Genomic DNA, 26,451 nt, shown 5'->3' on the forward strand with positions numbered 1-26,451 from the left:
TCTGCCTGCCCTGTAGAGACTGGTGTGAGTTGTATAAACCCTTAAATTGGATAAAGTAAATAAAAAATGAAACTGTTTTGCATTTTCCCTTGTAATCAGACCTCTGTAGACTGTGATTCCTTCTGATTTAATCAGTGTTCCATCTGTTCTTTCCATTCCTGGAAAGGCTTAGGGGCAGTGAACACAGACTGAAATAAGAGGTTCATTGAATACAGGGAGGAAAAAAATCTCACTATAAGGACAGTCAAATTGTGGAGAAGGTTGCCTAGTGAGATTTTATTGTCTCAGTCTTTGGAATTTTTCAGGACTGGACTGAGAAACCAGAATGTGAGTAACCCTGTCTGACCCCGTAGCTAAAACCTGCTTTGAGTTGGACACTGAACAAGATGACTTCCTGAGATTTTGTTTAACCTGGCTTATTTTATGATCCTGCAACTGATTTGTGGAAGTGAGAAGTGGCTGTGAGAGTCAGCATATCCCAGACTAGATTGCTGGAATAAGTTTGTTTAGTCTCAGTTGATTTCCAGCTTCATACCATGACAGTATATTCCCAATACTGATCCTTTTAAACTTTATCTCTGGGAAGACCAGACAGGTGACTGTGAGGCACAAGGAAACAGTCTGCTGAAATGTAGCTTGAGCAGGGGCTTATGCACACATACTCTGGTTTTGTGGAGGTAACCCTAGATGGGCAGAATCCTTGCTGAAAGCATGCTGTTGAAGCAAGGGAGTCTGACTCTTGACAGCTGTTAACTATCAGTTTGTTGGGGGTAAGGAGCAGAGGCTGAACAGATGGGTTTCCAGACTGCACTCAGCCTGGACTTCTGGACTCTGTTGGCAGGAATTCTGGGTGCTTTCCAGATGGAGGTACGATGGGAGCATGGGTGACTGATACCATTGTGGCCTGCCACAGCAAAGGAACACTGTAAACTCATTTTTGGTCTGATTGGGAGGAGTGTTATTTTATTAGGTATGGGACATCAGAGGTACATCTTGCCAGCTTATCAGTTCAGCTTTCAGTCTTCTCAAGCTGGTGCCAGCTCTATTGCTTCTTGCAACATGGCTCAAAAGCAGAATGTGGAGAATTTGTTACGTGAATAATCAGCAGTGCATGGGAGATGTAAACTGTTGTTGATGAGTTCTACAGGGATTTGTTATATAGAGATGTAGTAGCGATACTGAAAGAAAAAATGAGACATGCACTTGGGACAAAAAGTGATACCAAAATCCCAAGTCATACTTGTATGTATCTTCAATTATGCTTTGTTCTCCTTTTCTCTTTCCTTCTATTCTTTTGCAAAGAGGCTTTTAGCCAAAGAAAATGTAAAAATGTTTAAGAGCGGCATGTTAATAAACAAGCTAGTGTCAGGATGACAACCCTGGGAATAGATATTTCTAGCCTAACCTGGATTTATTGTTTTTTAAAGGCAACTAGTGGACTTTACATGTGCTGTCAAGCCAGAAGGAATTTCTACCCTTTCCCCAGCTAGCCGTGCTCAACTCAAAGGTCCTGCTTGGGGGTCCTTTTCCCCCCCCTCCTAAATTAGTGAGAATTTTTTCTCAGAAGAACTTTCTCAATCATATTCTTTCATATTATATACTCTCGCTTACTCAAATCACTTTGGGTTTTTTATCTGCACTGTACAGAAGAGTTAAGCAGGCTCAAAAAAGCTGGTACAGGAAGTATTAGTTAAGCATGAGGTAAACAGAATAGTTCTTTGAAGGAACAAGATACCCTTTCAGCTCTGATATGTTGTCATCTTTATTGTGCTTAGCTTGCTAGTAAATGAATAAAATTTCTGCCTGCTGGTTTTGCATCCAGACTTTGGAAATCCTGAGTGGCAAAATATGAGTGAAACTTTCAGTAAATTAGGTCTGTTTCTGACATCAGCTGTAATGTAGTTGCTAGTGTGCCTTTTTCAGTTAGGAAACCCAAACCAGATGAGTGCTTTCATATCCTTAGAAGTAAATGAGACTTGAAGATTCAACCAGTTAGTTCTGTGTCTGCTTTTGCCACAGAGACTGTACATCTTGCCACATCAGTTTACCAACAGTTTAATGTGGCTTCACAGCAGTGTCATAGAACAAACTTAAAACTTCACTGAGAAGCGGTGAGAAACACAGTTTTTGTGCTCTTTGCATTTTATGTAGGGTGGCAAAAACGTACAGCTTCTCTTTCTCTGATTTCTGGCTATGAAGAACTCTGCTTGAAAATGATCCTTTGGAGGAGCTCAAATATCTATGCAAATCCGGCTGTTCATTATTATTCTGGCTGCTAAAATAATTGGAGACAATTGTCTGCAGGAGCAGCCTTTTCCTTCTGGCTGAGGTCAGGTAAACCTCATCTGGTTTTGGTGTGTTGGTCTGCTGATATGTCCATTAATCTTTGCTATCTCTACTCAGGTAAAGACCTAGGAAGCCTTCAGTGTGTTTCTGCTTGATGATGGACTGTCTTGTGCTACTGTGATTAAATTGGTTGAATAGTACCAATGTACAAATAGAAGACAGAAATATTCAGCCTTCTTCTGGGCTTGAACAAGGCTATGCATTGTTCAGTTTCATGTGTAGGTGCCTTGAAGTGGGAGAGTCCACATACTTCTTGGTTTTATGAAGCAGGATGTAGGCATGCAAAGCTGATGCTATTGCAGGTTACACTAACGATTAAGAGCAATGCAGGTAAACCTGGGGGAAATTAGGTTTGCCTGAAGGAACTCAGCTTGCTTTCTGCATTCATTTTCTGTGGAGAATTTGAACATTGCTGTGATGAAGCAGTGGGTTTACTGCTGATCTGGCTCTTGTCTTTTGTACAGTTGAACAACAGTTGCACTTGTCTGGGATGGACTTCAAGACAGAAAAGCATGAGCTTTTTCTAAGCAAGTCCTGTAGCAGCAGTTATGGCTCTAATGCAGCCTGAGATTGTCGTAAAGGTATCTGTGCTGCTGCCTCAGTTGAAATAGAAAGGGAATAGAGAGATGAAGTTTAAAAAAAGGTGATGTCTTTAATATCTCCTCTTGATTTTGTATTATATTATATTTTTGCTGAGTAGCACATACTATTGCTCTTTCTTTTGGCTGTGACGTGCACCATCACCGAGATCCTGGCATCATGGTAGAATATAGAGCATAACAAAAGACAGCCTCTCCTAACTATTTTTAAGGGATCTTTTTGTATCAGTCTCTTAAAACAAATAACAAAAAAACCCAGCAAAAAATAAAGCCTTCCACAATTGTCTCCATGGGTGTGGTTTTGTGCATTGTAAATGTTTCCATGTTCACTGGCTGGTGGTTCAGAGGTGCGTATTGGAAAGCAAGAGTGTAACTGGAAAATTTACCAGAAAGTGTTGACTCAGTTGTATGCATCAGGATCATCATTGCAATGAATTTTTATAACGTGTCGTTTTCTGACTTGACCTGTAGCACTCTGAATTGCTGCTGGCATAGTCCAGAGTAAGGAAGCAAAAAGGACTTTTGCATAATATCCACAGATATTTTATTCAGCCGCGCAGTGAGATGTTCGGGTCCCAGACACACACAGACACACACACACAGTCTCACTTTCTCTCTGCCGGGGCCTGGGGACTGACCCTGGTTTTGGGGCAGTACAAAGATGAGGGCCAATCAGGGAATAGGAGTGGCTCAGGGACACAGGAACAGACAGATGAACGGGGGAACAAGCCAGTGGGATCTAACAGCTTTTTAGGGGAGCTTCTTGTGTCTCCCTAGACCCGGGAATGCCTCCCCAGGGTGTCCACATTGACCTAATTGGAAAATATTAAATTTTGCTCTTCCAGATTTGTGATACTTCCATTGCAAGAAGTGAAAAAAGTACTGCTTTATAATGTTTGCACATGACTGTCATTTGCTTTCTTAAAGCACCTGTTCTTAAGGATCCTGTGCTGCATGCTAATCAGATTTATTTTCTGTTATGTATCAGTGTAGGCACAAATACTCTTGAGTGATTATGTGATAGACTGTATACTGCATACTTGCAAACACTGCTGCATGTTCTGTACTGTTACATAAGTCTTGTCCAAGGAGAAAACCCAACTCTGCGTAACTGACAGATTACTCGGCAAGTGGGCTTTTAACTAGAAATGGACATCCAGTCTGGGTTTATCTGAGTAGTATAATAATTAGAGATAAATCTGCAAACACAGGCAAGCAATATTAGCAGCTGGACAGCTAGTGCTGAGTATTTGAAACCTACAAATTCTAGACACAAGTTTCTCCTTCCGTCAGTCCCTCACTGAGCGACTTGACACAATGAGTAAAGAGATCATAGGCTAAAGAGGATGAGTTGAAACATTCTCCTAGTAATTTGTGTTCCTATCCCTGTCACTTTTTCTGTGCTGTCAGCTGACATTTAATGCATGCAAGCTCTTGGATTGCGATAAGTAAAATCTACAGTTGCATGTAATGACGACTGAACAGCTTTCTTCATCTAATCATTGGAAGTTAGAATTCTAAATGAAACCATTCTTTCTCCAGGGCTGAACAGCAAATGCAAACCATTTCTTATGTCTACATTAATGATCCTTATGGCATGCATGTGCAGTACTGTCCTAGACTTTAAATTTACATTGGAGTTTAACATTTGGAGTTATATTTGAAAGCTTGTAAGTCCAAGAGGTGGTGATTCATCTTTATTAGGTGCTTAGGTGTTGATCAGAGTTGATAGATTATCCCCATGACTCAGTTTGAATGACAGAACAGAAAGATTGCAACTAGGACAATACTTCCCTTGGGGAAAACATGTAAAAGGGGGGAAATTGCAAATAACCACGGTGGCTGATCTCTGCTTCTTGCAGTTTGCCAGTTGGAAAATTGCAAATGATCACTGTGGCAAATAATCACTGTGGCTATTCCTTGCAGTGAACAGGAGAAAAACCAGATGCTTTAGCATGCAGATGCTATGTGGCTTTTAAGTCCTGCCAAAGGAGGAAACAGTACTGCTAGTGCCTGCTCTTCCTGGAAAGCTGCTTGGGGAAAGAGCTCTTACAAATGCATCAGATATTGCTTCCAAAGCTTTGACTTCTCTTTGTTTTCTTAGCATTTTTCTTTTAAAAATTACTAATGAAGATGAAACTATGGGCATTATTTACCAGGAAAGTTTCAGGCTATGTTTTAAGCTGGCATTTGGAGGGTTTTGAGGTTTTTTTAGTCCGTTGGTTGATTTTATTTTTAATCATAGTGATGCAGTCATTCACAGGCTGGATGAAAACAATGCACAATTCACATTTCTGTGTTCCTCTTGATGATGTAGCCACCAGGTCTGTGGAATAAATCTGTTGTAGGAATTAAGTAGCAGTTCTTCTCCCTGCCTTGTACTCTCTATGGCAAATGCTAGCAGGTGGCTAAAAGAAGATAACATCTCATCTGGCTGAGAATACATCTCATCTGAGTTTGTTGAATCAGATAAGGCATTTCTTCTGGCTACAAAAATCTACTGCCTTACTGTACTATGTAAGTTGTACCTGTAGGGAACTTCTTCCCACTGTTTGTATCACAGGGAGGAAGTCTGGAGGGAGGCCTCTATCTACTTAATCCTTCTCTGCCTTCTTCCACATCCCTAGGAGGCTGTGCTCAAAGTCAGTAACATGCAGAAAAGAGAACTCCTTTCTGCATAATTCTCACAGAATTAAACCTTCAGCTCTCAGGAAACAGTTCCCTATTTCGTCTTGGTCCTATAAACTCCCTCTTGCTCCCATCTGGTTATTCCTTGCAATATCATTCTGAGTATATAAATATATATTTATACTCATTAAAAAAATAATTTTGATCAGTGCTTATCTCATTTGATAATTTGATTCTTTTAAGTAAGCTTTCAGCAGAGACTCTCACAGGCAGACATGATGCAAGAAAATATCTTCCTTCTGTGTGAGTCTTGAAGAGCATTTAAATTATGAATGGTTTCTTTTTCCACTCCTGCCCTGTCTCAGAGTGATTCCTGTGAAGGTGAGATATTGTGTTCATGAAGAGCCCTGGCAAAGGCATAGGGGGGCATCAGTAGCAGTCATGAGTAGTTGGACTGATCTAACTGCAGGAAACAGTCATATTCACTATAAACTTCTCTGTCCTGACATGGGACAGTTTTAGCTTGTTTAAAATACTCATTTAGACTTTGGTGTTTAGGATGGCTTTCAAGGAGAATTTATTCTGTTTGTGCTAATCTTAAAACAAATCTTTTGAGACACTGTAGTTTGTGTCCTGGGCAGATGAGCACCCTTGTACTAACTGTTGTACATGGAAATCCCAGCACAGTGTTCTGTTTCCCAGAGGGCTTCTGTTTCCTCTTACCTCAAGAAATGAATGTTCTTTTACACAGCTTAGAAGTTTTGGAGTATGGAATGGGGATCTTGAATTTTTTTGCTATGCACTGTTGCAACTTGGATTGCTCTGTTTAGGCCATGAAACAATGGTTCTTGAATCCCAAAGGTCAGTACTCAGTACAGGCAGGTCAAGAAAACCTACAAACAAACCAGGAATATGGCACTGTGATGTAACTGGCTGTAGCTGCATCTGGAGTTGGCTCTTGGTCAAGCAGCAGTAAATGTACAGAGTTGTGGAGTTTTTTGGATTCTTTGTTCCCTTATCTAAATAAAAAAGGCATCCCTACTCCTCTTCTGTCTTACTGAAAAATGTGCAACGAGTAAGTATGTCAGCAGCATCAAAGCACCTCCAAAGAGGCAAAGTCTGCAGAAATTAAGGCTTTAAAACTGACAGTTAAACACTGCTTACCTATCAGAAGATATGGTGTTGAGGTGGAAGGCTTTATAGAATAAATTTCTGCCTCTAGGGAACAGAAGAAAGTTAACTTTTTTATTTCTTTGCCTCTGCCAAAAGAGAAATAAATCTCCAAAGATAATTTTCATGTCCTTTAGAAACAATATGGCTGTCCTTCCAGGCCACCAGGATTTAGGTTTTCTTCTCATGTGTTTTGTTTTTTTAATCAGCATCCTTTGACTCCACCAACACCCACCACTCCTCTTCCTCACCCTTCCCACCCACAAAGACAAATGTGCACTTCCTGTCTTCTTGGGCAGGGTAGTGGTTGCTTGTTTTAATTCAGTACGTACCTTCTGTGGAAAATAATAATGGGGTATTTTGCTGGTTTATTGATACTTATCGTAAACAGTCTTTTCCCTGCCTGCCCCTGCTCTGACTGGCCTAACAACTTTTCTTTATCAGGATTGTTGGAATGTAAGGTTGCTTTGAATACTTTTTCCTGGGGTAATGAGTCATACTTGGACTTTAATAATATTTCCGGCATGATGCAGGCAACGTGAAGATGTTGATTTTCACATCATGCGGTTATGCCCAGCCCTCACAGGGAATAGGGGAACAAATGTCTGTTCATTCCTGGAAAGTGGCTCACTTCTGAGTCATATGGCTTCTGTTTGGAAGAAAAGATGAGGGAAGGAAGATCTTCTCATATCCAGCTTTTCCTGTAGCAAAATCTGGAATAATTACAGATTGGGTGGCAGTTGCTGCAGTCTCAAAGCAAAACAGCCCTCCCTGCCACCGGAATATAATTGGTGTTCCCTTGTGTCCCAGCAGTTGGAGGCATCCAGCTGGATCTGGAAGCAGAGGAAAAAGCAGTTTGATTTCTGGTGACCTGAGGTGAAATTTGAATAGAGGTAAAACTTAGCTTCTCTAGTGAATAGGCTTTGTAGTAATAAAATGAGAATTCTGTATCACAAGTCCTGAAATATTTTCAGACTGTCTTTCCAAAATGGATGTGAAAAGAATCAGTAATGGCAAGGCTTGGATAAGTAAGCATTTGGCTGAGTATTTTGACCTGTTTATCTGGGAATTAATTCAATGGAAGCAAATGTTCATATCAGGGTGATCTTTGCATTAATCTGTCTCTTGCCTGCGGCAAACTGGCAAGTTACTGGTTGATTGTTGCCTGCCCATACACCTGGAGCAAACAGCTCACTGCCCTTCAATGTGATTACTTGCCTCAGTGATTTTCCATTAGAGGCAGCAAGAGCAGAACATGTGTAAACCAGAGGTTTGAGCATTTCAGAAAAACTTACTCCCTGACAGCAAGCATTCCTGCAGATGGGTCATTGTTATCTGTGATCAGATCTGGCCCTGATGTGACCTTTACCTGCTAGAGATTGCCAGGCTGTCCGGATAATATGGGGGGGAATGCATCAGATGCTCAGCAACGCCTGTCAATGTGAACCTGAGCATTTTCAAGTTTCTTTCTGCTTCCACTGATAATTTCTGGTTCTCAGTGGCAGGTGAGAATACAAGAAATTCAATTGGCTGTTGTCCTCAAACAGGCCTTGTTCCTAAGTTATGTTCTCACGTACATTTTTTTATTTAACATATGGTATTTTATTTTTCCCAGTCTTATCCACAAAAAGCCAGTGTGCTTATAGCATGTCCTTCAAACACTTTGTTGACTGCCCTTTTAGGGCTTTTGAATATAAAGTGTTTGAATCCACATTCCACAAGTTCTGCTGTTCATAATTCTGCTCTGACTATCCTAGTTAAAGACGGGTTAGCCTGTTCTGTCATTGCGGAAACACTCCTCCCAAGGGGAATTTTGTGTATATAGGAGGAAAAGATGCAAGAAGATGACTCTGTTAAGGCTATAGTTTTCTTGTTTGCTTTAATTAAATACTTGTATCTTTCTGATGATAAATGTTTGGTCTGTCTGTGTGCCTTGAAAAGTTTTGTGAGTTCCAGACAAAGTCGCTTCAGTGTTGAGATGCTTGTCACTGGAATTATCTGGTAGATTTGAGTGACACAAATGTATTCAGTGAGAATAACAGCACAGTATTTTGTGTTCACTGCAGGCTGGTTACAGTTTTGCGTGTAGTTAATAGCAGGTTGTGGTTTTTATTTGGTTAGTGGGAAACTAAATCCAGGTCAGTGGGATTGAAGTTGTTTAAATGCTGACTTCTGGAAAGAGCAGAAGAAAAGCAACCATCTGTAGTCTAAATCCAGAGGTAGGAGGACAGAAATTCTTCAAGCTGACAGCTTGACAGCTGTCCTCTGTACAACCTTATTCCAGCATAGTGTTTACATGTTAATGTGTGTTAAATAAATGAATGAAAAATCTACCGGGCTTCCTGCAAATAACTGTGTATTTGAACAAATTTAACTGCATGCCAAAATGACCTTGAAAATCATTATACTTACATTAAAGGATTTCTAGCAACAGCTGCTTGTTGGAGTTAGGAGTATTTCCAAGTATTTGTTTGATGCTTTCTGAAATAGGATGAAGCTTTATTCAGCAGTGTGGCCAGATAAACTGAGTTCTGCACTGCTGAATGGAGCTGAGTGCAGCTATATGTCCCATGTAAAATCCCTTCAATAGAATTCTGTTCTCTGAGTATTGTTCTTAGGCTTGTCAGATACAAAGGGTTTTGATAACCCTTGTACTTTTCTTGAAAGTCATTTTCAGTGGTAGCTTTTCAAAAGTTGACCTTGCATCTTTGTTTCCAGCATGAGACCTTCATAGTCAGATTTGTCTCACTAGGACAGGACTTTTGGCTAGAGAAAGCAGCTGAGGAACTGGTAGGACTGTCATTTTAATTTGGCACTAGTCTTGAAAGTGGTAGCTGAGATGGAGAGGGGTCTGGTTTATCACTTTTGTACCTGATGTGTGTGGGCCAGTGCACTTTGAAATCTGACATACTGGCAAGTCAAAACAGCTTTATTGTACTTCCGTTGATCAATCTGTGAGTTCATGTGACTATATCCAATTCCACTATAGTTTTCCCTGGTTTTCAGTGGAGCATGCATAAATTACAGATGGCTGTCAGACTGATAAAGAACCACCTACGTCTGTCTTACCACTGATGCTGTGATTGTTTGCATGTAATTTGTTTAAAAGGTTTCCCAATGGAATAGCAGAGGTTGAAAAAATCAGGCAATTGATATAAGGTAGTGATTTTGTCTCCTGCAGGTTTAGACTCTTCCTGTATATTAGATGTAGATGAGCAAGATGTGCTGTTACTGTGATGTTACTGTGATGCAGGAACCCCAACATGCACAGAGTTCATTGTCTTTCACCACACACGAGAACAAAAACTCTTGCAAGCCGTTAACTTCAGGGAACCTCTCTGTAACTAACATTCCTTACACAATTGTGGCAGTAAGACTCCTGCATTTTGCTTGTCTAGTGTTTCATCAAAAGATATGTTAAAAATGGGCTGTAAATGGCATTGAGTTTATTATTGCCTGGTGACATTTACAGATGTGCTTGATTTGGGAAAATGGGCTTTTATATTATCAGAACATTTTTTTATAGTGCGACTACATTGTTTGACCTCTTGTTACTGCATGTTTGCATTTGAGATGAAGGAAATACCTTACTGGCATCTGGCCATTATAGAATGGTCTGGTTGTTTTTTAGTCTGTTGGATCCTTTTGGAAGGCACGTTGTAGAAGTTCACCTGTTGGGTTTGGTAAGCAAGTAAGGAAATGTTGAAAACATTACTTTGTTGGCTTCATAGCTGTTCTGTTCCCTTGATGATATATCCCCTAATTCTCTTCAAACTATTTTCAGGAATATAGTGCATCTATGTGTAATCCTGTTCAGTTATTTAGGGCTAATAAGGTGCTTGGTGTGGCTGATGTGGCTGCTTGTCCTGTGGAGCGCTGTTCTGTATGTGAGTATCAGAATTGTTCACCAAGTGTCAAGAACAGTGTCAAGTTGAGTCTTGTATCTCATAGTGGTTTTTTCAGTTTTGGTACCTCTCCAGTCAAGTTCTTGGTTTTACACATAAGCCCAAACTTCTGGAGCCTGATTCTGTAATAACCGCTGATCTGTGAGAACAAGAATTATCTGTGGGAGTCTTCCAGGCTGCTAGCAAAATTAGTGCTTTCCAAACTTCAATTGTTACTTCTTGTGATCGCTATTAACTTAGTGCTGAATTGTATACAAATGTACTTTTAATCAGCAATAAGAATTCCAGTTATATTGTTCATAACAGTGAATTTCTAAAGAAAAAGTTAAATTAACATAGTTTTTTACTTTCCATAATATTTCCAAAGACTTAAGCCCTTAGAGCTGTCACTATTAGAGGCTGTAAAATTATCGTGAGAAATGCTTCATCGCAAATGTACTGTTGTCTTCTACTATTTGATTCTTGAATATTAAATTTGCACTGAGCTATCTGTGTGTATAATGCTAACACAATGTATGGTATAGATTCAGCTGTGCTGTCATTTATTGAAAGGAACTTTTTCTGATTGAGCTTTTAGAAAAATTACTTTTCTTTACAGATACTCTGAAAGGTGAATTTTCAAGCATATTTATACGAAGCTTTACAAAAGAGATTGAAGATAAGTGTGTAGAAGTGTATGTGCATACATGCATATGTTTTTATATATCACAGAATCACAGACTATGGTGAGTTGGAAGGGATCCACAAGGATTATTAAGTCCAGCTCCTGCCCTGCACTTCCCTCCATCTAGGTTGTAGCTTTTCCTAGAAAAACTTTTCTGCTTTAGAATCAAATGTTCGTAATTTTTCTAGTTACGCTTCCTGAGCATGAACCACCTTCTATATACTGGTAAACTTTCCTGTATGGCCTGATGCTATGGTCTTCGGGGAGAAATAAAAATGTCAGGCAAGAGTTCTGGTATTGAAATATGCTCACAAAGAGCCAATTGCGTAGCTGTATTTGGCACACAAATTTGTGTTTGGCACTTTCAACTGATTTGGCTTCTGTTCCTCAGAAATGCACATTTCTTGGTGTAGCATTGAATGGGTCCACAGTGCTGAAAGACAAAATGATACATGCCTGACTTCAGGCAAAAAGATACATTCTGACTTCACAAAAAACCAAAATATTTATCTCTTTGAACCAGAGTATTCAAGAGAGCAGTGTATTCTTTCTATTACAGTTTTTTTCCCTCAATGCAGCACTTTTTCTTGATGTGGTTGTTCATAACTAGAAGTTAAGAGGATTTATCTTGCTTGTAGCATCAATTTTGGTGTATATTTCTTCAAAATTACTGTATTTTTAATGCATAAATGAAATAATTTTTTTTTCAAAGAATAAGGGCACTGTCATTTTGCAGACTTTTCACTGTGCTTTGAAGGGGTTTGGAGAAGTTACTTGATTATAATAGTCTTGTTGATATATGTCTTGATTTATGACTTTTGTTGTTTTAACCGAGGGAACTGCTCTAGATCTTTGCTTCATTTGTAGCTTAAAAAGTTCTCTCTCTGAGTATTTTCATAACTTTGCAATTTGCTACATTATTAGTGTTCTTGTTTTGTTGTTGCAGTGGTCAGTATAATCACACAACATCTGAAGTTGGAAGGGACATCTTGATATTGTCTAATAAAAAAATCATGTTCAAGCAAGTTCAGCTAGAATAGATTGCCCATAGCTGTGTCTAGTCAGATCATGAATATTTCCAAAGATGGATACTTCACAGCCTCTCCAGGCAGCCTATTTCTGTGTTTGACCATTATCACAGTCAAAATGTGTTTTCTTGTGTTCAGACGGAATTGCATATATTTTGACTTGTGCCTATTGTATCTTGGCCTGTCACTGAGCACTGTCAATATGTCTTTCTCTGTCTTCTCTCTCTTCCATCAGGCATTTATATGCATTGATAATGTCCCCACTAAAACTTATTTTCTCTCAGCTAGCCAGTCTCAATTCTTACAGTCTCTCCTCATATGAAAAGTGCTTCAGTCCCATTATTGAGCTTTGGCCTTTTGCTGAAACTTCCTGCAATATTCTGTGTTTTTCTTGTGCTGGGCAGATGAGAACTGGACCCAGCAGTCTCGATGGCCTCTCCAGTGCTGAGTAGAGGGGAAGAATCACATCTCATGATCTGCATTCAGCACTCCTGATGCACCCCAAGTTGCGTTGTCCCTCATTCCTGTGAGGGTGCATTGCTGGCTTGTGTTTAACTTGCTGGTGTACAGGACCCCAAAGTCCTTCTCTGCTGAGCAGCTTTCTAGCCTGTTAGTCTGCCATTTTCCAGCCTCCCTGGGTCCCTTTGAATGGTAGCACAGCCACCCAGTCTATTATTCACTCCACCCAGTTTTGTATCAGTAGATGGAGGGACCATGGCTTTGCCTAACCAAAGCTCTGTAAACTCCAAAGAATGAAGACTCTTCCCGTGACCTACCTGGTAACCTATCCCAGGGCTGCACTTCACACAAGGGAAAGAAGGTACCCTCCATGTACCACTTGGATCTCTTGGACTACCTCTTGTGCCTGTTCCTCCTTACTGCTTCTTCTGATTCTGCCCAAGAAGATTTGGTTCTGACTGCTTTTCAGGCAGCTGAGAGTTGCTGTTACAACTCCCTTGATGTGAGATAAGCTCTAATGCTTTTGTTTAGTATTCTTACTCTAGTCCTAGTTCATTTTTTGCTGATATTCTGTAGGTGTAAATGCAGACAATTTTTTTTAATCAACACATACAATTGTACTGTGGTTTTTTTTTTTTAATGTTCTTTGTGTCTTTGGATTTCACTTCAGAACCATCTCCTCCTGAAGAGCTAACTGTACACAAATTTCAGTGTTCTTGGGAATTTATGTACAGCTGCTTGTGAGTGTGCTTTTTAGCAGCTGACAGGGATTGTGTACTTCCTGAAATCTGGCTCTGCACAAGCTGGGAAATGTTTGTGGAGGCATGAAGCTTTGGTGGTTAACTGGAGCAAACTTTTGCTTCCAGCCAGTTACCAATGTAGAGGTAGAATTTAGAAGTCTTGTACAAGCTTGTCATCTCTATAATTACGTGGCTATTAAGAAATGGGTGGAAGTTGAATGCTCTAAAATTATAGACTGTAATGATAAGACATGGTTAGAAGTGATTCTGATGCAATTTTCCTCCTTGCCAACAGAGTTTCAACAGCAGGAAGGCATGAAGTCCCATCAGAAAAACATGCAGCTCTATGACACACCCTATGAACCAGAATGCAGTGGTGTGGAATCTGATTCTGAAAGTGTGGTGAGTCGCCGTCTACGAGAAAGCAAATTGCCACAGGATGATGACAGGCCTGCAGATGAGTATGATCAGCCATGGGAGTGGAACAAAGTCAGCATCCCAGCTTTGGCAGGTAGAATTCCTAGATCCCAGCCTCAAAATTCTCTCTCACAGTTATACCATATATACCTTTGGGGTAAATCAGATACTTATGCTCTTTTGTGTACGTGTGTGTGAAGAAATGTCTGAAAAGTGAGTGTGGATCATCCCAAATCTTTACCTGCTCTGTAAATAAATATAGAACAGCACTTTCTGTTTGGTACTTCAGCCAACCTGTTGTCAGTCATCTTAGCACTTGTTTAATAAAAGAAAAACTTCTGATTCTCCCACTCCTTCTCCCTACCGTCATTTTAATGGATGGGATGTAGGTAGTGTTTATTGTTGAGTATCTCTGTGGTGAGAAAGTTGCTTTGCAGGGTCCTGCAATTGTGGAGCTATTCTCAGAGGGATAGTGTGATGCAGTGTTGGGGGTGAGGCAGGAAGAAAAGAGGTGTGGCTCTGGGACAGAGCATGGAAGAAACCTGAGAGCAATGATTATTGGGTAGTCAGTGTGCATTTACCCTAGGTAAATCCTGCTTGACAGACCTGTTTGCTTTCGGTGTTAAAACTACTAGATCTCTTAATGGAAAAAGAGCAGTAGGTGTTATGTGTGTAGACTGCAGCTTTCAGCATGTTGTGCTGTGGCATCAGCTGTGTTTGGAATGTTGTAGCCCAGATGGGTGAACTAGTAGATCTGTGAAAACCTTTCAGAGTCATTGACCTCAGAGGGTAGTGTTAGTGATTCATACTCTTCCTGGAATCTGGTTACAAGTGTGATTCCTCCAAAGATATGTTCTGAAACCTGTCCACAGTTATTAGTAACCAAGAGCAGGAGAGGAAATGCCCCTTATCAAGCTTGGAATAACAGCCAAGGGAGGGGAGGGTGTGTACAAAGCTGCCATTCTGAGGAACCTGAACAGGCTGGAGAAATGGACTAACAACAGGCTTACAAAACCTAATGAGGACAGACCTAAAGACTTGCATCTGGAGCAGACTAATCCCCTGCAATGATGTGGACCTAGATCTGATTGACTTGCTGGGCTGCAGCTTTGCTAGAAGGGGCTTAAACAGTCCTGGGGAAGTGGACTAAATGTGGCTAGCAATGCTTCTCACCATGATGAAGGCTAGCAGCATGCTAGCCTGTGTGAATAGGAGCAAGCCGGTGGATGAAGCAAAGTGACTGTTCCTCTTTACTTCATATTTCTTGAACTATGCATAATGCTGTGGCAGGATTCTGATATAACAGGGATGAGCCAAAAAAGTGACAAGAAACTGCAGCATATGACAGCAAATGTGAAAAGATGCTGAGAGAACTGAGCTTGCTTAGCCTGGAGAAGAGAAAACTTTGGGTGGGACATAGTGGGAACTTTCTAATGCCTGTGAGGAGATCCTTAATAAGATGGAGCCAGTTTGTTCACAAATGAGCAGGTGTGTGATGGGAAGATGAGATATAAGATGAATCAGTAGAGGTTCTAACTCTAGTTGTTTTTTTCTCTGCAAGGACAGTTAAGTATTGGAAACAATTATTCAAGGGACTCTTGCAGTTTCCATCTTCAGATTTTTTTCATCCTGTGGGAAGAAATTACTGGATAAACAACCTGATCTGATCACATAACTTCCCACACAAGTTCGGTGATTGTGTGCTACCCAGAAGTAATTTTTCTTTCAAAAACCAGCGACTTCATTGCTTAATGATGCTGAGACGCAAGCTGTGGGACCAGTAGACATCTATCTCCAGTGAGATTACATTTCACAAATTTTTCAAATAGTAATAGAGCAGGTACAGAGACTGGATTTCAAAAGTTAAGTGTAAAGAGTCATATATGGGCATATGTAAATTATTATCCTTCATGTATTGGTCATATTATATGAAATTTATGAGTTTTAATTAATTTGGATCTTTTCTTAACCTCTGTATTGATCTTTGTGTCCACTTTTTTGGTCTTTTTCAGGTAAATGCTGAAATAGGGTTTTTCTGAGTTGTTTTAAAATAAAGAATCTTAGTTTTGTTTTTTTTTTCTTTATATCTAATTTTCAGTTTTTACATGTAACTGTAAATTAACAAGGTCAGTCCAGTACCAGATTTTATTATTGGCTTATGTGTAAATATTCTTTCAAGTGCTATGCAGTTACGACCGCACACAGAGCAAAATATTGCTTTACAGACTAAATAGACTAAAGAGAGGTTTAATTAAATGGTGTTATGATATGGTTGGTTTACTTACAGGTTCAGCATAGAGAATTGTTATTTAAAATAAGAAGAGTAAACACTTTTTGAGATTAATTAGATTTCTCTCATTACGCCTGCCATTCATTATAGATTAATTTGTTTTAGGTACAAGTTATTTTAGGTACAAGAATTTCTTTGGTCACAAAGAAATGTCTAAAGATTGGCTGCAAGCCCAGTTGCAAGCTGGTGTTTCATCCAGTCTTTCTAGAATTCATCTTTGTCCTAGGAGTGGTAAATGTTTAAAATAAGGAATGAAGAGGTCCAGCTTTGAAGTTTGAAATGGTGGAAAGTTTGGAGAAGTGTTGAAGAAGAATGGAGAAGTGTTGGCTCCCTGCTGAGATGTATTAAGTGCTCTTCTGACTTAGTTGGTGGTTCCATAGTGTAGCTCAGGAAAGGGTTTTTTCAATTTTTAGCTGAGGTGGATTTTCCTGAAAAGTGCAATGTTAGTCTAACTATTAAAAATTTTAGCAATGGGTAAGTCCCACTTTACAGGCCCACAATTACCATCTCCCAGTTCCGTGGAACTGTGGAGATCCTGGAGGGACCCTCTGCTGAAACTTTCCTATTTTGTGAAATTCATCTGGAGGGAACAACGTACATCTGTGATGAGAATTGCAGACACAGAGTTTTATGAAGCAAATGTTTTTGATTTATCATGGGGTAAACAAACCAAAATCACCAGCAACACTAGAATTACCGTGAACCTAATTACTCATGCAAGTCTTTGAGGGAAAAAAATTGCTTTTCTGCCATGATTCCAAGATTTGTTGCTGAAGCACAGCTAAAACCTGTTTATTTCCAGCCTGGACTTTGAGATTTGTCAGAATGAAAGTGTGCACAAGCTATGAAATGTGCTGAGGCTGAGGGCAGTGTGTCTGTGCTCTTACTCCTAAGGATGGGGCTGAGGCTGGTGTCATGCTGGCATTGTGAATGGAGCAAGATGTACACAGACTATGGATTTTTCTCTGCTAAAAGATTGTGTCTCTGTGTAGCAGAACCAGAATGCAGCATTTTGGCTGTCTGCAGCTGGAGTTCTTTCACAAACAAATTTGGGGTTGTTTTTTTGGAGGCTGTCCAGCTGAAGGTAAAATGTGTTTTTGATGGCTTTTATGGGAAGCAAGCAGGTCTTGTTAGAACTCCTGCTGAGCTGGGCAGACTGGTTTGCCCGGAAGAGTTGAGGTTGGCAGAGCAACAGGAACAAAGTAGCTTCCAGGTACAGGAGTCTGGCTGGAAAAGGAGATAACACCAGGGAGAGCCCACTGGATAGATAGAAGATATTATGGGTACTGGAGGGCCCATTGAAGAATGTCACACTAACACTGGCTTCCACTGAGTTTGTGAGAAATCTGTCCTCTTCAGACTGCCGTGTGGGCACAGAAAACCTTTGGGTAAAGGAAATGCTTGTGTAGTCTGTAAAGCCAGTCTTAGTATTGCTTTACAAAATATGTGACCCTCACTTACAGAGAGGGTCTCAATGGTCAAGAGGGCCATTTGGTAGCAGTTTCCAGCACTGATCATGGGCTCGTGGAAGGAGGACTTGTAAATGCCAAACTTCTTCTGGCTTCTACTGCTGTTGAATGGAAAGGTGTTGCCTAGGACCCTGAGTGACCTAAAGCAAGGGAGTTCTGGCATGCCGCTGTCACAGGAGTAGGGCAGGAATTACAGGGCAGTGGAAGAGAGGCTACATGGAGAGTGTGGAACTATTGCAGTCAGTTCCATAACTACAGTGGCTGGATATACTTCAGCTTTGTTTAATAGAGGATTCATAGCAGCCAAGCAGCCAAAACTTGGACCAGATTACAGCATTGAGTGGGGAGGTGCCTGACTGGATATTACACTTGTCACTTTTTATCTGCCTGGATAGCCCTTCAAGACTGCTTCTTCCTGAAAAAAAAAAAAAGAGAAAAAATAAAGGCCAGCAGTCCAGATACATGTCTGAGCTTTTCAAACAGAGAAAAAAGCCCCAACATTCAAAAGCATCTGAAATTTAACTTTGTCCTGTTTTTGGAGAACAGTTTGTCTGTCTTATCATCATGTTAGTGACTTGCTGCACAAGCATATAGAGATAAAAAAAAAAAAGAAGGAATGTTTTTAAACTAAAAGAGGAGACATTTAGATTAGATGTTAGGAAGAAATTGTTTAGTCAGAGATGGTGAAGCAATGGGGCAGGTTGCTGTGTGTGAGTTCTGGATGGCCCTTCTCTGGAACAGTTCAATGCCAGGTTGAATAGGGCTCTGAATAATGTAGTTTAGTGGATGAAATCACTGCTTGTGGTGGCATCTCTCTGCTTTTAAGGGTTTGCAACTAAATGATCATTAATGTCACTTCCAACTCAAGCCATTCTGTGATTCTGTGTTGTAATCACAAGTTGTTAACAGTCAGAACTGAGTTAATGTGAACTGAATTTTTTGGTGTCTGAAAGGTGTTCCTTGTTCAGGAGGTGACAATAAGCTCACTAGGTTTCAGAGAGTACCCAAGTTACATCCGGGTGTTTTTCTTAGAGTTAAAGTAATAATACTGCTCATATATGTCACAGGCATGTATCCACATGCAGTGTTTCTCCTTGTTACACTAATCAGCTTTCATTAGCCAGTAATGAGGTTAAATCTGAGTTTATACTAAGAAAGAATCAGCATATTTCCACCATGCATACTTAGGAATGTGATTGAAAAAGTTTGCCTAAATTTTAAAATAAAAACAATTGTGCCTGCTTTCTCTGAGTAGAGAGGGGATTTGGAAATGTCCTAACCTTCATGACAAAAGCATAAACAATTTTTAAAATTTATTTTAAACAAGCTCCCAGACACTGTCCTCATCCAACATGTCTCTGTGCATTATCTTTTTGAACTTGAACATGGCAGCTGTCTGCTTTAAAACAATACTGTCATCCACATGCCTACTTGGCTGTGTGTTACAGTAAGTTCACTTTTAAGTGCATGAGGCCTGTAAGTTTTGTAGGGATTTCCTTTAGTTTTCCTTGTAACATTTTTCTCCAGTATTGCTGTTGGGGCTGATTGAGCTGTTTCTTCTTGTGAGCACTATGATTTTTACCTCCTGACACAGTAAAGGTTCTCTGCCTGATCCTCACTAGATGACCTTAATATACAATCATTTGCAGCTGGATGTGTTGGTTTTTGATGAAGCAGCAAACCATAGAAGGCAGTGAGAGTCAGGAATATGATGTGGGTAGATTCTTTTACTGTTCCTGTCAACATTCAGTCCTTTAGTATTTTTTTTAATTGTAACTATGTGGAATCTGTAAATGTAGAATGAAAATGCTGACATCATTAGTATGTGCTTGGCTGCAGGTGTTGCAGTGCTCTAATAAATTACAACTTTGCAAAGTAAGTTGTATTTCTTTTCTTGGAATAATGTAGTTAGTGAGAGAAATGATGAAAGGCTATTTTTCTTTTATCATCTGTTTCCTAGACTTTAAAGGCAAAAACTTTGTGCCAGCAGCATGTAAGTGGATGCACTGTTAATTTTTTGCTGCTTGACAGTATCTCTGATGTGGATGTTAGCTGCCTGATTTGCTCCCAGATCACTGTTAGGATGATACCACATAAGCTGAGACAAACTGGTGTTCTCACTTATTTACTTTTGGAATTATGGCAGGTGACTGAAGGCTTGTTACTGTTACTTGTTTTGACAGCATCAACTCTGGAGGATCAAAGTATCAAATGTCAAGATATAAGCAGTAGTTATTATAACAAGGTTTAGAAGAGCATGAATTTTATTACTGGAAAAACAACAGTCCTAAAACTTTACTCTGAATAGTAAGAAATACTTTATGTGATACATATAACTTTGTAGATAAAGCATCTTAATGCTAGTGGGTATACATTTATTCTCTGTGGGGTGTGACAACCACTGTAAGTGCTACAACTCTTTTGGTCCTTGCTAACCTTGCCTGGAGAAGTAATAATTGTGTATCTTGCAGCCCAGTTTAATGGAAGTGGGAAACAGCAAGCTTCTCCCACAAATGACCAGCACAGGCAATTAAGAGCACCTGGAGGAGGCTTTAAACCTATCAAACATGGCAGTCCAGAATTTTGTGGGATCCTGGGAGAGAGAATAGATCCAACTATTCAACTGGAAAAGCAGATGTAAGTAAGCACAGTAATTGCACTCTAGCTCTTTGCCTCCCCACTTACAGGAGCAGTAAGTACCCAGATCCTACTGTCTAGCTTCCCTCCTCAGTGTCCCCAAAGCCCCAAAGACTTACTCTTACTAGTTCTGCAAAGTGTAAGTAATTTTTATAGGGGAGCAAAATAGTGTTAAACAGGAAACTCATCTCAAAAACAGTGAATTTCATCTGTCAAGTACATTCATTTATTCCATTTTCAGCCTTGTTTATACTGCATTAGGGGAAAAAAATGTTGTATCTCATATATAACCAAATTCTGTTTAAAGGTGCATGAAACCAATATATTTGTGACTGCAGAGCATGTTTCTAAAATACATCAGATTTGCCTTGCATCTGGCAGTGATTCTCCTCCAGGGAGAGAATGATAAGACCACCTATGCAGCTTTCAGAAAAGAGGTTGTTATTTCTACCCTTGTGCTATCAAACTTGAGACTGGTATTTAGATGTACTTCTGTCAGCTTTAAGTTCAGGTTCCACGTGAATTCCCTGTAGTAAATGTCTGGTATCCACAAGAGTGGCCTGTGTCCTGCCTTATTGTTGCCCTTCCTTGAACAATTGGGGCAGACTGGCTTGTGTGGTGGAATGACCCACTGTCCTGTATCATACCAAAGGTGCAGCCTCAAAGAGGGGGCCAGAATTCCTGCTACACAGAGAAAAATGCTGAAAAGTGAAAAAGTAGAGCAATTTACAAAAATTAGACTGATATTCCTGGTCACTGAGAAGCCAGTGGATTTGTGCAGTAAATTGAAGAAGCTGTGTCTTGAACCCCTGAAGGCTGTCCACTCCAGAAACTGTCATTCTGGGTTAGAGGCAGAATTTATTTGCACTGGAGAGGGAGGGCGTAATTTAGTATGGATGTGAGTATGCACTTTGTGAGAATACTTTTTTCCTTAATGCTTGTGGTATTGAGAGGATTAAGAAGCCTCTTACACTTAGGACCCTCAGTAGGAGGGTTTGAGAGGAGGTAGTTCCAGAAATTGCTTTCCCTTTGACATTCTATTTTTCAGGCAATATTTGGAAGCTTAAGTTTGAAACAGATAATATCATCCGTATGTTGTCATGTTCCATCTAATAAACCTCAGCCTTTGAACCATGTGCCCATTGACTGATTGTATGCTTATCTCCAGTAGAGGAAGCAGCAACCATTATTATGAAGTCAGTCACTGATACTGTTAGGTAAATAAGTAAAAGGCTGTAAATTAACTGTAGATTTGGTCCTCCAAATTGGGTAGTTCCAGCTTAACAAAGTTGCTCGCCCAGTCCCAAATACATTAAAAATAACTGCAGGAAGGTGAGTTTCTGTTACCTAATTTTTAAACCACAAATATGCTGTGGTGTCATTCTGTCTTTTAGTATAACTGCAGTTAAATGTTACAATTGAAAACTGCATGTCTGGTTTTTCCTTCTTAACTATTCAAATGTCAATGACATGAGGGGTTTTTTTGTTTCTTCAGCATGATGGATCAAACCTAAAATGAGCGCAGTTAACAATGATGCATTATAAAGTGATAGAGTCCACATTTATTTTACCATAGAATATTCATAATAATTCAAGTTACTCATTTTAGTAGTGTGAGACATCTCCACAGCACATGCCAAACCCTTCCTTCTTTTTCTGCAAAAGTGGAGTCTGTTTTTGCAGAAAGGAATACAAGATCTAAAGAAAAGGATGCACACAAACTGGCAAAAGTGGATGGGCAGGTTAGGATATTCCCCAAACAGGCAGAAATACCAAGGTGAGTTAGTATATTAAGAAAATATTTTTAGTTACTTGTGACCAAGGAATCTGTAACTATGAACTTATTAACTCATGGACCCAGGGGAATCAAAGTAATTTGTTCTATTTCCTCAATAACAGTGTAAAGAAAAAGTGTGTTCTGCTGTTTCCATTGTCTTACTGAAAGTGAATCCCTCCCAGCCTTATAATCAAGATCTTGTGGTTTCCTGTTTTGCTCTAACTCAGAAATAGAGTAGCGTTGTGCATTATATAAGCTGTAATAACTTATTATACTTACTGTATTATTGATGCTGCTCTCCTGTCTTCAGTGGAGTTGTGGCCCCTTAGTGGCCAAAACCTGACCATTTATAAAGTAAGAAAGTAAGGGACATCAGGAAGAGCATTCTGTAAACTACAATCAGGGTACTTATAAATTTGGGAGGAGATCCTGTTAAGGGTCAAAGTGTATGATTATGTTAGAATTTTGCTTTCAGGTTTGCATTGTATGCGTGTGTTTCCCAGGATATCTTAGAAGACATTCAGGTTATTCCATACTTTCGCACTGGTGTCTTTCACAAGCTGTCATTGCACTTTTTTAAAACCACATTGCTGATGTTTGAATTTTTGACCTTTCTTCACAAATGCTTGTATGCTGACATTTCAAAAATTAACGCACTCAGGACAAACAGACCCAATACAGTTGAACAGCAAATCTCTCAGGAACTTAAAGCTGATTATCGCACTTGCTTATCGCACTAGATAGCTGGAACAGGAGCAATCAGAGTGCCCCAATTACATGGACATATGACTCACAAACAATTAAACTTCTGGATACTGCTGCTTACTGTCAGGTGTAGCCAAAACAGCTTCCAGACATCACATCTAAATCAGATGTTTCATCCACTGTTTACTTTCAACTCTTAAAAGCAGGTTTTTCTTCCTCAAACCAGCCCTGTGTTCTTTTTCCATTTCTCTTTGAATATCAGAGTTAAGCATCTCCCTTATTTTGGTAAGGTAATATTTCACTTTTGTTTGGCCCTCTGGGGAGAAAAGAAAATAAAGATAATTGTAGCTAGAAGGAAAGGTTTTTACATTCTCCCAAGTCCATTTCATGATTCACACTTGTGTTAATATCATTCCGTCACACGCAAAAGTCAATCTAGTCTTTAAATTGCTTGTTAAGAAATATCCTTCAGCCGTAAATATCTAATGGGAGATGAGGAGGAGACTGCCTGAAATCATTTGTATCTGTGTCTCCATCTTATTTGTGAAGTGGTGAAGTTGTCAGGGCCTCCCTTTTTAAAAGTCTGTCTTTAGTTCCCTCTAATGCAGACTTTGGTTTTATTCAAGCACTCAATGAATTTTTAATTTGGGCACCAGCTATATTTTTTTAGCACATTCATCAGATTTGACAATAGAGTCACCAGCAAAAGGCAGTTAAGGGAATGATTTCTGTCAAAGAGGCTTATCTGGTCTTTATTCACCTATCTTAGTTGGAGCATCTTTCTCAGGGTAAAAACAAATGGAATGAAACTCTTTTACATAAAGCAAGCAACAGTTCCCAGTAAGGACAGACAGAGAGCACTTCTGATGTGTTCGTTGTCTTGCTTAGGCAGGCATGGTAGTGTCACATATTGTTTCAAAGTGCACCTGGTAATTGCAGGGAGGGAGAGATCTTCAGAGCCACATTTGACACAGTACAGGGCCAGACACATTACATTGCTCTGGAAACTTAGGGAAGGATCCAAGTGCTTACTCTTGGAGTCTCAGATTTTGAAAGCTGATACAGAGCAGCGTGCACTGAGAAGCTTATTTGTTTGCAGTGGCTAGTTCAATGAAGGACCCACCTCTCCTCACTCAATTTCCTTTTTTCCCTTAGTTGTTCGCATCCACTCCATAAATCCACCAGAGATTTATATAAAACTCTCAGAATTGCCACAGCTTTGTTTAGAATGTGCCTTTTTGGTAGATCTTCACACTTTATCACTCTTCTCCTTTTTCAAAGATTTATTTTAGCAAATCTTTTCCACTGTTAACTGTACATATTCTCCGCATGTGATCTTCAGTTTCTTTGCTTTTGTTGTTTATTTTATGTATTAGCTTAAAAACTGATATAGAAATCAGGGATGAAATAGAGCAAATTTCATATCGTGGATCTGTTTGGAGGATAGATTAGGATGTGTTTCTCTAAAGGGGAATTTCTTACATAAACATGTACACCAGTCTTATTGTGTGATTTCCTGATCTGAGTTTTTCCCCTCAGCTGACAGGAATGGGAAGCCTCCCCAATTTGTAATAACTTCATCCAGAGCTTTTTATCCATACATTATTAGATTTTAAAGGTATCCATGTGCTATTGGTAGCAAATCACACCTTAAAAAATTAGGTGGTGAAAGCAGTATGAGTAGCAATATTTCTCTGTGCTAATTAACCTCTTTGCTTTTTTTCTAGATGGTATCATGGAGCAATCAGTCGGACAGATGCAGAAAACCTGTTGCGTTTATGTAAGGAGTGTAGCTACCTTGTAAGAAATAGTCAAACAAGCAAGCATGACTATTCACTTTCACTGAAGTAAGTACTTGTCAGTAAAACATAGTAAATGTACTTATAAGCCCTAACTTCTCTGGTGCCATACGAGAAAATCATCCAGTTTGTTGCTGCACTGTTTTAGCTCTGAAGGGCTGCAGAGTGTTTGGGACTGCGTGATGTATAATTACAGTCACTGAATTTGTATCTTCCTGTCTGGGGATGTTAAGAGATTTTTAGTTTTCATTTGGTGTCCACTTAACTAAATTAACTTGTTTGGTTGTTTTTTTTTTTCTCTGGTTCTGATTTGAAATGCTCCTGCTGCTTCTGCTTTTGGCTGAATAAGGAACTGTATTGTTTGGGGATTTTATTCCTTTTGTTTTGTTTGCTTTACTGGAGTAAAGCTGTACAGCATTGTTACAGTTCTTTGAAGTAAAAATCCCAGGACTGAGGATGAAAGATCTACAGAATTAGGAATTGAGCAGTATTCTAGTCTTAGCACTGCTCTGAATCTGCCTTACTTAGGCTGAGCTGGGTTCATTACAGATATCTTCAACATACCACAATACAAATTCATAAACTGTTGGGGTTGGAAGAGAGGATCAAAGATCATCTAGCTCAATTCTGCCACCCGTGACAGGATAATAAGTTCACTTAATTTTCTAGCTGAGGAAGATTGTCAAGGTTTTGTGTGCAGGAGAAAAAGAAGCCCCTTTACCTTGGTATAGGCTGTACAGGTGCAAAGAGAAATGTTTCCTTTCTTTCCTTCATGCAGGATAGGGTCTGATGTGGAACCTAACCTTCCAAGTTGGTCTGGGGTACAGGTCAACTTGCCCTTTTCACTAGCATTACTCCTGCCAGTTTGGCTTTTATGCCATTTCTTCGCAGGTCTGTTCTGAAAATACATTTTACTGCTGGGATGATGGTGATGCCTGGTTGTAACAAATGCTTTTATAAATAGCACCAAAGCGGATCATTTCTATAATTTTTTATAATTTTAAAATTCCATTCTAGAGCTTGAGAATATTTTGTAGGAGTGTATTTTAAATCATTATTCCTCTGCTACTATTTTTGGGATCTCTCTGTAATGAAGAGGTTTGCCTGGAGCTGGAACACATCTGCTTTAGAATTGTGGTTGAGTTCCTGTTATCTCTTTTGTAATTTGATCTCTGTATACTCCGATATAGGCATCTTCTAGATATTTTCAAACACTGAAGCATTAATGGAACAAGCTTTGGAAAAAATTTCCCTCAGACCTAAATTGTCCCTTAAATTCAAAGTCTTGGAATATGGATCTATTTTTAAAAATATTTCACCTAATTCTTGCATCAGCCCAGTGATTTTTGTTATTCTGCTAGAGCACAACTTCCAGAGTAAAGGTGACAGTTAAAATTATATTTTGCTGCTTTGTACAGCTGTGTTCATGCCTTTAGTATCCTTTTGTAGTCTCTTTGGACAGAACTATAATGTTTCCATTGTCTATTAGGTGTGTTTGTGCTTCTTGGGGACCTTTAGTATGATGTGTGAGTCAGCTTTTTTTTTTTTTGGTTAAACGTTTCATTTCTGCTTCAGGGAAAAAGTAAGAATCACACCCTGATTTTGTACTGAGATTAAGTGACAGTGATTTAAAATCTATTCTTCTGTTTCATGTGACAAGCTTTTTATAAAAGCAAAACAGAAAGCAAAAACCAAAACCAAACCACTTCACTCAAGTTTTTTAGTTTTCTTTTCTCTAATAACAAAAGACTGTTTCCCAAAACACAGCAATAAGAATCTCCCCAAATATTACCTGTACTTGAAAAGTGAAAAGATGGT

The 26,451-nt window shown here is 39.5% G+C and overlaps 1 protein-coding gene across 2 annotated transcripts in view; it reads left to right on the forward strand.

Annotated features, from left to right (window-relative positions):
* Nucleotides 1-26,451, forward strand: part of SHB (SH2 domain containing adaptor protein B) — a 59,302-nt gene that overhangs the window by 23,080 nt on the left and 9,771 nt on the right. For both annotated transcript variants that reach the window (XM_038124545.1, XM_038124544.1), the window contains exons 3-5: nt 13,835-14,050; nt 20,187-20,352; nt 24,562-24,681. In XM_038124545.1, coding sequence (XP_037980473.1) covers nt 13,835-14,050; nt 20,187-20,352; nt 24,562-24,681 — 502 coding nt within the window. The remainder of the gene's footprint in view (nt 1-13,834; nt 14,051-20,186; nt 20,353-24,561; nt 24,682-26,451) is intronic.

The sequence above is a fragment of the Motacilla alba genome, chromosome Z (genome assembly GCF_015832195.1).
Source record: "Motacilla alba alba isolate MOTALB_02 chromosome Z, Motacilla_alba_V1.0_pri, whole genome shotgun sequence".
Classification (NCBI taxonomy): domain Eukaryota; kingdom Metazoa; phylum Chordata; class Aves; order Passeriformes; family Motacillidae; genus Motacilla; species Motacilla alba.